Here is a 12,548-nt window from a genome sequence, read left to right as displayed (position 1 = left end):
CGAAAGTTCCTTGTCTTTGACCAGAGACCAACGCGCAGACGGGCGGACGATAACAGCATCCACTGCTGTTATTAAGCCTTTACATCTAAATGAACTTTTGTCAAAGAAAGCCCTGATCATGCCCACTGCTTTTGCAGGGCAAAGATATTGATCGGCGTTAAAATACAGATTTTGTTTCTTATGAGATTATTTTTCATATACTTTCATTTTTCGGTAGGCTACCTGTGTTTTTTTTCACCATGGTGCTAGGAAAGGTGAAGAGCTTCACCGTCAGCTACGACTGTCTCAATGACAGCAATGTCCCCGTTTTCGCAAGTGGGGACTCGGTCTCAGGGAGGGTGATCATCGAAGTCACTGGAGAAATCCGTGTGAAATCTCTTAAAATTCATGCAAAAGGATTTGCGAAAGTTCGTTGGACTGAATCGCGAAATGCTGGCTCCAACACTGCCTATACGCAAAATTACACTGAAGAAGTAGAATATCTAAACCATAGAGACATCCTAATTGGACATGAAAGAGGTAAGAATATACAACCTTATTTGTATCTAAAGAAATAACTTTGTTATTGACGTGCTCTGTGTAGGCTAGTCATGGTGGCTCTTGAGGTTCCATACATAGAATGCTGTTGTGATGTCAACCTATACTATAGGCTAACAATGAACACAATTTAATGTATAACAGAGACAGATATGGGGACGATCTATGAAGCAGCTCACAACAGTACATTTTATTTGGTTTAATACTGACTATACAGCCGTCTATAACACATTATGTAGGCTATGTCTTGAGACATGTCAACTACAGTATTCTTCAATTAATTTTTATATTTAACATATGGGAATTTATTTAAGCATGATACTTCATAATCATGTAGACATATAGCCTACATAATTCTAAAGTGTATCTTTAGGCTATCAAGGTGGCTGTCGGTTGCTTGGTGAATGGGAGTCTTCTCTAGCCTTCCTTCATTTTAGCCTATATAACAATTATATGAACTACAATATTTTCTCAAACGCAGTACATGAAGGTGCATAGCAGTCTGTTTTACATATGTGCAGTTTGATCAAAAAAATTGTTATCGAGCGATCATGTAAAGTTTAACGTTGTAGCTATTCTTAAGTTTCCACCATTGTTCAAAGCTGGTTCAATCCTGTTCAGAAACTGGTTGTGTGGGGTGAAGGGACTGGGCTTTCTCTCCGTTGATTGGCTGAAGTGCTCATGTGTCTTCAAATGACCTCATGCTTTTGCAGAAAATGACAGAAAAAAGTCGGCAACTTTGTATCCGACCTGTCAGCACAATGTTACAAAGTCGCATGAAAATACATTTCATTCGTTCCATTTAGCCTATTCTATTGTGCTTTTATCTAGTGATTAATGCTAGCCTACTGTGTGTAGCATAATGAATAGTACATAACAAGGCCTGAAATTGGCTATGAACTAGAAATTGGAATATGATTATCTGAAGGCATAACAATTTAGCCTATTTGCGGATAATAAATGTAGGATATTACTTTTTGTTCACTTCAGAATTACACATCACTGAAATTTGGTAGTCCTAGTCGCTAGAACAGGTTTGTTAGCTTGTTCCTGAGGTAGTTTATCTTTCAGCTGATTGGATAGAAAGGTCCGTCCGAGAATTGAAGTAGCTTCATTTAATGTGGGGTGGGAATTTATGCCATCAAGTATTTTGTACAGTGTTGCCCAATTTATAACTTAGTTACCTTTTCCTTGTTACTGGCTGTGATTGAATGTTTCTTGATGGTGAAAATAATGTATTTAATCTGTCTATGTATGGGGGATAATGTATGCATGTTGCTAATGTTTTTATATCAATTGTTGAATAGTTTTAAGTTTCTTGAAATGGTCAAAGCCTTACTATGTGTATCTATTGCAATCATGTATGCAGTTAAGGGTATCAGTGGCATTTAATAAAGGTTTAAGTAATATAATTTGCTTCTTTGTCTGTCCTCTTTTTCAATAACTGTGTGTGTTCCTCTATTCTATCCGTTACAATATTTTCTGACGTGTAATATTGAGTGGGTGAAATTTCTCTGGTACATGGTGCAGTACACGCGTCAGGTCTTGAGAGGGCTGTGCCTGATAGTGAGCACGTTCGGTTGTGCCACTGACTGAATGCCGCACACAGTGAATGCGTTATGAGAGAGCCGGCTTGGGGAAGCTGCTCGCTCCGGTTTAGGCCAGTCCTCTCCTGCTCCAGTCTGCTTTTGAGTGACAGTTCGGCAGTTGTTTACCACGACTCTGCCGCTGCTTAAGGCTGGGAGGGAGCGCTGAGCTGGCAGAAACGGAGCTCCCGCTCCATAACGCGTAACTTTTAAATAATACACAGCAGGGTAGACATTATGTAAAGAAAAAAAAATCGACAATTTCTTACAAATCATATAATGCTTAATAACGCAACGCCCCCCCCCCCCCCCTCCGCCTATTACACAAGAATAATACATAATGTGAGAAATAATTATTAGATTCTCTATTTTACAGTTATTCATTGATTGGGACAGATTATATCACTTATGTGCTTTCATAAAAACAATATTTTAATTGTAATACTGATTTAAACAATGTGTCAAAGGATTCTTGTTCAACACTTAAAGTTTTATTTTTTAAATACATGGGTAAATATGTGTTTCCAGAATGGTCAAAGGGATCTTTAATCACAGAGATCATAATTTCACATTTTCATTTTTTTCTTCTTCTCATCATTGTCATTACAAGCTGTGCCTTCCTGGTGTCCAAGAAATGAAAATTATAATAATTATGACGTGAAGTTCTATTGTGCTCTGTTCCCTTCTGTTGTGGCGGTGTTGTTTTACATCTGTGTTCTTATACGTAGGTGACATCGTACTGTATATTTTCCAGGTATGGTATACGTGTTGGAATATTGTCCCTCCTCTTGTTTCAGACGATGACAACTCAGAAGAAGGACTCACCACCATCCATTCAGGAAGACATGAGTATGCATTCAGCCTTGAGCTTCCACAGATGTAAGTATCTCCTCTTTACCTATCAAAATAAATAAAAAAAATTTAAGGACAAATACTTATATTAATATCCGTATGTCTGTCCTTAGTTGAAGATTGAAATAGCGTCTGGCTTTGTTCTCCTGAAATGACCTGTTTTTGCCCCCCCTTGTCTCTCTTTGTCCCCTCTCTTATCCCTCTCAGACCCCTGGCTACCTCGTTCGAAGGGAAACATGGCAGTGTGCGCTACTGGGTGAAGGCCGAGCTACACAGGCCATGGCTCCTGCCCATGAAGACCAAGAAAGAATTCACAGTCTTCGAACACATCGACATCAACACTCCCTTACTGCTGGTGAGCTTAAGGATCTTTCTCCTGTACAGTGTTTGTATGTGTAGTAGACTATAGGCACTTAATTGGTTACCCCTAATCTCTTCAGGGTCTTTAGAATTGTTCAATGGTTCATTTGGCAACGGCGATCGAGTTTCATTGGCAGCCAAGAGAGTGACTTAAAGGCAGATTACTAATTTCTAGCCACAATTGTTGCCTAAATATAGAAAGAATTAGCCAGTACCAGCACTCAGGCCCCTTACTTTTAATTCGTTGTAATCTGATTTGGCGTAGTGGCTGCCAGTGCCTATTATTGTGGTCGCAGAATGTGCTTGTCCCACATGTTGATGTTGTCGTACCAACTGACACAAAGCACAGAGGACACGAGTGGACATAGGTTGTGAAAAACACGGTTTCCCCATACCTAACAGATTATTTCCTGATCAGTTGGTATTGTAGAGAAATTATGACATACAGCACATGGTTAAAATGAAGTGATGATGTTGAGTTTATGTGTGTGTGTGAAATTACTGCTGAGTGAGAAATTATTTTAAATATTGGGTTGTCTGTGACAGCCACTTGCTGTCTAAACATGCCTTCCGGGTATATGGAAAGAGAAACTGGTACCTCCCTGTATTTGAATGACAGGCCTCAGGCGCTGTATGTCATTTCTGTCAGGGGGCCAATAACATGTATTTTCCCCCTAGGGAGGATTGAGTAGAGGAATAAAGAATTTTCCAAACGCTTACGTTTCCTCTCTGTTTCAGTCACCCCAGGCAGGCACGAAAGACAAGACTTTATGCTGCTGGTTCTGCACCTCAGGTCCAATCTCCTTAAGTGCCAAAATCGAAAGGAAGGGTTATACCCCAGGTAAGAGGAACACCCCGACTCTGTCACCCTTATTGATTAGTCATTTGGCACTCTTGAAGATAGATGACTGCCTTATTATGTTTGATGCCATCTCAATCAAATGATCCTTTAACCGATTTAACTAAACCCCTTCTCTCTTGTCTTTGCAGGAGAGTCTATTCAGATCTTCGCCGAGATTGAGAATTGCTCGTCTCGCATGGTCGTGCCAAAGGCAGCCATTTACCAAACACAGACCTTCTACGCCAAAGGGAAAATGAAGGAGGTCAAACAGCTGGTGGCCAACCTCCGAGGAGAGTCGTTGTCCTCGGGCAAGACGGAGACGTGGAGTGGCAAAATGCTGAAGATCCCCCCCATCTCTCCCTCCATCTTGGACTGCAGCATCATCCGAGTGGAGTATTCTCTCATGGTTAGTACAGCTACTGCCCCGGAGAGACCATCTCTTTCTCGCTCTGACCATTGATAACCAATTCAAACAGGTTGAGAGAGATCTGTAGCTATCATCCATATAAATATGGAGTATAGTGTGCTGTCAAATGAGAATGTGCGTCATCAGGATGCACATTGGTACTAGGCACTTTTGAATAGGTTTCTTGAGTGGTTCCTAGAAAGCTCTCTATGGTTCCCGTAAAGGCCTGTGACCTAGGCAGTCATGGCAAAGACACTCCCATTATACCTTGTGTTCTCTCCATACGCAGTTAAGAGGATCAGTCTAGAATATTAGTGGCGACACCTGTCTTAGAGGTGCTAATGACCTCTTTACCCTGTCATCGGACTACCCCTTGCCTAAGTCTTAACACTGTTGAACACACAGGTTTGTTGTTCAGTGAAGGTGGGCCTTCAGTTCTAACCCTCAGTTGTGTGCTGCTTACCCTCTCCAGGTGTACGTGGACATCCCCGGAGCTATGAACCTGTCTCTGAACCTGCCACTGGTCATCGGCACTATCCCACTGCACCCCTTCGGCAGCCGCACCTCCAGTGTCAGCAGCCAGTGCAGCATGACCATGAGCTGGCTAGGCATGGCCCTGCCAGAGCGCCCTGAAGCCCCACCAAGCTATTCAGAGATCGTGACAGAGGAGCAGAGACAGAGCCTGGAGGTGACCTCGGCCAGGGATGAGTTCGAGGGACCACTCTTTGCCTATATCCAGGAGTTCCGCTTCCAGCCCCCTCCGCTCTACTCTGAGGTATGCATCAGCACAGCGTGCACCCTCGACTTTTACACACTGCAGTAAGTGATCATACTAAAGTCTGGTAGCCGAGAGGTCTTGGTCTTTTCGTTAAAGCAGCGTTTCCTCCTCTTCCTCTAGGTTGATCCCAATCCTGATCAAGCCAGCCGGACGGAGGAGCGGAGACCTGACACTTGTCCGTCACGTTGAAGGAAACACAGAGCCCTGCCCGGAGAAGTTTTGGGCGTTTCTAGTCAACTCTGTTTTTGTATTTTTTTCCCCCGGTGACAGCGTTCGCACTCCGCCGTCAATGTCGAGAGGGGAAAAAAACAAATACCACAGGTGAACAAAGCCCTGCCCCCTCTCACAGAGAAAGGCACAGGAAGTCTGCCTTCCTGTCAGCCTGCCTGGCCGGGGAAAGGCCGGTCGAACATCCACCTAACCTGTGAGGGGGAAGAAAAAAACACTTTTAGTGGAGACAGCCTTGGTGGAGTGAGTGATGACACGCCAGGGCCATGTCTGCCTATGGCTCTTAATCGCCTGCTTTTTTTCTGTAACCACTGCACTTGCGGACATGGCTTTCACATAGAGCAGAACTATCATGTCGAGACCTGAGCAGAAAAAAAGAAACAGGAAGAAGAGAATACAATATAACCACCACTGTCTGAAACGCTCAGCAGCAGTCAGCAACGGAGCAAAGACTAGCCTCCTCCTGCCTCATTTGGGATTTTTGCACATGTTATTCTTTGCTTGAGTTGTGTGGCTCCATTTTAAGAAGAAAAAAGAATCACTAATAGTTTTTTTCTGCCTAGTAACACGCTGGACTAAAGAGACTGCAGGCTTAACTCATAAACTTCTTATCCGCACAACGTCGAACAACGCAGAGAACATATTTGGACAAAAACAATGCACTGACCTTGTTTAAGCTGTTTTAAGATGTTATTTTTCCTTATTACATTTCCTTAATGATTTGTAGACTGGACTTGAATGCAGTAGCACACTCTCTCCATCCAAAAGCTCTTTTTCTATATTGCCTCCTCAGTTTGGTTCAAAGTGTTGCATCACTTTTGTCTGGTTCTGTACTATGTTCTGTCCTTTTGATTTAGTTCCAAACTTAGAATGCCTTTTCATGCCAAGCATCGTTTGCTTCGTGTTTATGTTGTGCTTGTTCTGGTGTAGAGGAGCCGCAGGCTAGAGCTTGCCACTCAAGTATAGCATGAAACACAGAGAATTGTGTGTGTGTGTGTGTGAGATGGAAAGAGTGGGACATATCAGAATTCGCACACTCTGTGTCTGCAGCCCCTCTACTCATAGCACAGAGGCGTACAATACTGCCTAAAAAAAGCACTGTCTCAGGTGATCTTCTCACTCGCCAAACGGTTGAAAAAAAAAAAAAGTTTTGTTTTAATTGTACTGTTTGAAATAGCGAAAGGAGGATTTCTTAAAAAAAAATATGAAAAAGTATATTACCATAACAAGAGAGAAGAGACATACACACAGAGCAGCAATGCTGCTTTCCAAAATGAACGACATTCCCCTTTTTGCCATCGCTGCACTTGCCGACTTCATTCACCAATTGTTTTATTTTCCAGACCAGTGAAGCCTGAAATGCTAGAATTATATATCATTTAAAAAAGTAAGACTACATGGTTTGATCTGCTTCAAATAACGGGGCAGACGCAAACCCAGCCCGGCTAAATGCTGGGGAAGAATTGGACGTTGCTAAAGCTCCACTCAAACTGGCCAGAACAAGTAGTGGTAGGTTGAAATGAGTAATACATTGGTTTTCAAACTCATTCAACACCTAGACCAGTAATAGTGGAGATTTGGCATCGTCTTAAACATGAGGCACTTTTTGATAAGGACAACATTTTTAAAATTGCATTGACGGTGAAGGTCTGTGAAGAGTTGGGGATCCACATCATTTCCTGATGAGACATTTAGTCAAGCAGTGTTGTGTTGGACATAAATGCATTATTTCATCTTCTAAGACGTTTTTTGAAAGTTTACAGTTATAATTAGTTGACAAGTTTGTATGTGTGTGTGTGCTCTGTTTAGATCTAGCTAGCAACTATAAGAATACTGCTTACAGTGACAGACAAACTACAAATGAAAGTGATCTTATCTTAGTGGCCTTGACACAGAACTGACATAATTATGATGCTTCATTATCAAGTGTCGATATAATTTACAACCTTTACTCTTTTAGCTATTTTCTTTTCTTTGTATGTGTGATTATGCAGTCCTTTCATGCTTTTCAAAGGGACAAAAAGGGATTTTTTTTTATTTTTTTTTTTAATGAAATTATTATTTTATTTTTAAAATGACGATCCCTGGACAAGCCTCATTGTGTGTTTTTTCTGAACGCGTTTAGTGATGACTGGGCTAGTTTATGTACTTGGGCATTGATGGTTAGTTATCCAGTCAGACAACCCCATTTCTACTCACCTATCAGCTTCAGGGAACAGCTGTGGATCAGCAACCCTCCCTTCCCACTGAGAACGAATTAGCTTACAAATGGAATAGACCGCTATTCTAAGATAAAATCACTTTTGTTTGTTTTTTTGTTTTGATTTTTATCTTGGGGAATATGTATCAAGCTAAAATACAAATGAATAAGCTTAAATCTGTTTCAGGTTGGTCAATTCTATAGTCCATTGTTCGGGCCTCAGTGTAGTCCAGTTTTTAAAGGCTAAATTCCTGACTAACTAAAGTGAGGAATCAAAACGTTAGAAATGGGAGAGTGCATCCGAAGTGTTTTAGAAACAAAGTGCAATATTACTCATTTGAATTAGTTTCATTCACTATTTGTATGTTCAAATTACTCCTTTTTGTCTTTTTATAGTTTCTTAATCACGATCATATATAGATATTGTATGAATGTCCTGAATGATTGTAACCTTCTGTCTTAGTATTTCTTTTGAGTTTAATAAACTTTTGTTAAAAATGTACATTGTTGTGGGAATCAGTCATTTCTTCTTGATGAGACCTAATGAAACTTTCAGCATATGGGTTTTAAAAAATCTGATAACTTAGATCAGGTAAGTTATCTGAAATCAATTTAGTTAGGCTCATCCAACCATAGACTATATAAAGATCTTCATCTTTATATAGTTTATGGTTGGTTGAGCCTGACTAAATTAATATCAATATCGGTACAGCAGTCCCACATTTTGAAAGAAAGCAAGGCATCACTAACTTGGTCACTACACACGCAGCCCAAGCTTCCATAACTAGTGCAACAGCGCCTCTGCTGGTTGTTCCTAAAAACAGACATCATTACACTGGATCCACTATTCCAATCTTATAGTGTGAGCCTGACACAAGACTTGGGGCTCGATTCAATCCGTATGTTGAAGTTCAGCGCTATAGCGCAATTTGAAATGTAAAGGCAATTTCCGATTGAGCCGACATATGCAACGTTTACCGCCAATGCGGGAACATTGCCTTTAAATTTCAATCGCTGTTCAGCGCTACGGATTGAATAGAGCCCTTGGTAGTGGTTTCCTAGAAAGAAATGACAAGCAAGTAGCTATAAACAATCAAAACTAAGTAAGGAATGCCAATACAGGCATGACCGTTATATCCACATGTACATGGTTTTACTTGTCTTGGTCAAAGTTGTGTATGTTACTGTAAAAGTGAGCTTGTTGTAAGGCCTCCCAACCCAAAACAGAAGTTTATATCCACCCAACTTATCTCCACGTTATAGAGCTGAACAGCTGACAAGGCGCCTTTTAATGGCATTTTTCTTGATGTTCGCATTCACTGTAAATGCCGCAAGTGTAAATTACCTTTAAAAGTCAAATTCGAAGCGTGGCTTTATGTGCCTTGGATTGAATCCCGGCTTTACTCTAGTCTAATACAATGTGTTTACTTATAGAGATGTGAAATGTTGACGTGGGCTGTATCTTCTAGAGAGACCATGGATGTGTTCCTCTGGTAGGGTATTAGGGTTCAGGGGTCATGCCAAAGCTGATGTCTGAGGTGCTGGACACAGACACCAGGGACACTGACTCCAGTTACTCAATGACCTTTCCTCTCAGGGAGCTCCAGGGGTCATGACCTATGTGAAGGTCATAGGTCACTCACAGTGGGTTGAGTACAGAAATTGGACAGGTACAATATGACTGAAAAGTCACGGTGACCCCCCTCTCCAGGAACAGCCGCTGACACCCAACACGGCTACAGCAGCATGGAGACACAGAAGAACATAAAGTGCCTTCAGAAAGTATTCAAACCCCTTGACTTATTCCACGTTTTGTTGTGTTATAGCCTGAATTCAAATTGGAGTAAATCTCCCAAAAATTCTCACCCATTGACACACAATAAATACCCCATAATGACAAAGTGAAAACATGTTTTAGACATTTTTGCACATTTCCTGAAAAGGAAATACAGAAATATCTAATTTACATACACTACTGTTCAAAAGTTTGGTGTAATTTACAGTGGATATTTCATTGTTTTTGAAAGAAAAGCACATTTTTCGTCCATTAAAATAACATCAAAATGATCAGAAACACAGTGTAGACATTGTTAATGTTGTGAATGACTATTGTAGCTGGAAACGGCAGATTTTTTTATGGAATATCTACATAGGCGTACAGAGGCCCATTATCAGCAACCATCACTCTTGTGTTCCCAAGGCGCGTTGTGTTAGCTAATCCAAGTTTATCATTTTAAAAGGCTAATTGATCATTAGAAAACCCTTTTTGCAATTATGTTTGCACAGCTGAAAACTGTTGTTCTGATTAAAGAAGCAATACAACTGGCCTTCTTTAGACTAGTTGAGTATCTGGAGCAGCAGCATTTGTGGGTTCGATTACAGGCTCAAAATGGCCAGAAACAAATAACTTTCTTCTGAAACTCATCAGTCTATTCTTGTTCTGAGAAATGAAGGCTATTCCATGCGAGAAATTGCCAAGAAACAAACATTAAAATCTGACACAGCGGTTGCATTAAGGAGAAGTGGATCTAAAATCCCATGCATAACAGTTGTATCTTTTAGCAATGTTTATTCTGAGTATTTCTGTAAATTGATGTGGCTCTCTGCAAAATCACCGGATGTTTTGGAACTACAGAAAATAACGCGCCAATGTAAACTGAGATTTTTGGATATGAACTTTACCGAACAAAACATATACAGTGGGGAGAACAAGTATTTGATACACTGCCGATTTTGCAGGTTTTCCTACTTACAAAGCATGTAGAGGTCTGTCATTTTTATCATAGGTACACTTCAACTGTGAGAGACGGAATCTAAAACAAAAATCCAGAAAATCACATTGTATGATTTTTAAATAATTAATTTGCATTTTATTGCATGACATAAGTATTTGATCACCTACCAACCAGTAAGAATTCCGGCTCTCACAGACCTGTTAGTTTTTCTTTAAGAAGCCCTCCTGTTCTCCACTCATTACCTGTATTAACTGCACCTGTTTGAACTCGTTACCTGTATAAAAGACACCTGTCCACACACTCAATCAAACAGATTCCAACCTCTCCACAATGGCCAAGACCAGAGAGCTGTGTAAGGACATCAGGGATAAAATTGTAGACCTGCACAAGGCTGGGATGGGCTACAGGACAATAGGCAAGCAGCTTGGTGAGAAGGAAACAACTGTTGGCGCAATTATTAGAAAATGGAAGAAGTTCAAGATGACGGTCAATCACCCTCGGTCTGGGGCTCCATGCAAGATTTCACCTCGTGGGGCATCAATGATCATGAGGAAGGTGAGGGATCAGCCCAGAACTACACGGCAGGACCTGGTCAATGACCTGAAGAGAGCTGGGACCACAGTCTCAAAGAAAACCATTAGTAACACACTACGCCGTCATGGATTAAAATCCTGCAGCGCACGCAAGGTCCCCCTGCTTAAGCCAGTGCATGTCCAGGCCCGTCTGAAGTTTGCCAATGACCATCTGGATGATCCAGAGGAGGAATGGGAGAAGGTCATGTGGTCTGATGAGACAAAAATAGAGCTTTTTGGTCTAACTCCACTCGCCGTGTTTGGAGGAAGAAGAAGTATGAGTACAACCCCAAGAACACCATCCCAACCGTGAAGCATGGAGGTGGAAACATCATTCTTTGGGGATGCTTTTCTGCAAAGGGGACAGGACGACTGCACCGTATTGAGGGGAGGATGGATAGGGCCATGTATCGCGAGATCTTGGCCAACAACCTCCTTCCCTCAGTAAGAGCATTGAAGATGGGTCGTGGCTGGGTCTTCCAGCATGACAACGACACGAAGCACACAGCCATGGCAACTAAGGAGTGGCTCCGTAAGAAGCATCTCAAGGTCCTGGAGTGGCCTAGCCAGTCTCCAGACCTGAACCCAATAGAAAATCTTTGGAGGGAGCTGAAAGTCCGTATTGCCCAGCGACAGCCCCGAAACCTGAAGGATCTGGAGAAGATCTGTAGGGAAGAGTGGGCCAAAATCCCTGCTGCAGTGTGTGCAAACCTAGTCAAGAACTACAGGAAACGTATGATCTCTGTAATTGCAAACAAAGGTTTCTGTACCAAATATTAAGTTCTGCTTTTCTGATGTATCAAATACTTATGTCATGCAATAAAATGCAAATTAATTACTTAAAAATCATACAATGTGATTTTCTGGATTTTTGTTTTAGATTCCGTCTCTCATAGTTGAAGTGTACCTATGATAAAAATGACAGACCTCTACATGCTTTGTAAGTAGGAAAACCTGCAAAATCGGCAGTGTATCAAATACTTGTTCTCCCCACTGTATGTATTGTGTAACATGAAGTCCTATGAGTGTTATCTGATGAAGATCATCAAAGTTTAGTGATTAATTCTATCTCTATTTCTGATTTTTGTGACTCCTCTCTTTGGCTGGAAAAATGGCTGTGTTTTTCTGTGACTTGGCTCTGACCTAACATAATCGTTTGTGGTGCTTTCGCCGTAAAGCCTATTTGAAATCGGACACTGTGGTGAGATTAACAAGAAGTGTATCTTTAAAATGGTGTGAAATACTTGTATGTTTGAGGAATTTTAATTATGGGATTTCTGTTGTTTTGAATTTGGCGCCCTGCACTTTCACTGGCTGTTGTCATATCGATCCCGTTAGCGGGATCTCAGCCATAAGAAGTTTTTAATCAGGACAACAGTTTTCAGCTGTGCTATCATAATTGCAAAAGGGTTTTCTAATGATCAATTAGCCTTTTAAAATGATAAATTTGGAT

At 41.2% G+C, this 12,548-nt stretch overlaps 1 protein-coding gene across 2 annotated transcripts; it reads left to right on the top strand.

The window, feature by feature from the left end:
- Positions 1-8,290, top strand: arrdc3a (arrestin domain containing 3a). Of its 2 annotated transcripts, none has more exons than XM_071353943.1 (7): positions 1-519; positions 2,921-3,002; positions 3,183-3,330; positions 4,074-4,176; positions 4,326-4,582; positions 5,055-5,357; positions 5,481-8,290. In XM_071353943.1, the coding sequence occupies exons 1-7, from the start codon at positions 240-242 to the stop codon at positions 5,547-5,549; spliced, it is 1,242 nt and encodes a 413-aa protein (XP_071210044.1). In that variant the 5' UTR covers positions 1-239; the 3' UTR covers positions 5,550-8,290. The 2 variants fall into 2 exon arrangements, with proteins under 2 accessions (XP_071210044.1, XP_071210045.1); XM_071353944.1 differs by having other exon boundaries at positions 377-519; positions 2,878-3,002.
- The last annotated feature ends 4,258 nt before the right edge of the window (positions 8,291-12,548 follow it).

The sequence above is a fragment of the Salvelinus alpinus genome, chromosome 19, assembly GCF_045679555.1.
Source record: "Salvelinus alpinus chromosome 19, SLU_Salpinus.1, whole genome shotgun sequence".
NCBI classification, from domain to species: Eukaryota; Metazoa; Chordata; class Actinopteri; order Salmoniformes; family Salmonidae; genus Salvelinus; species Salvelinus alpinus.
Note: the sequence above shows the minus strand (reverse complement) of the source record. Positions and strands in the feature narration are given on the sequence as shown.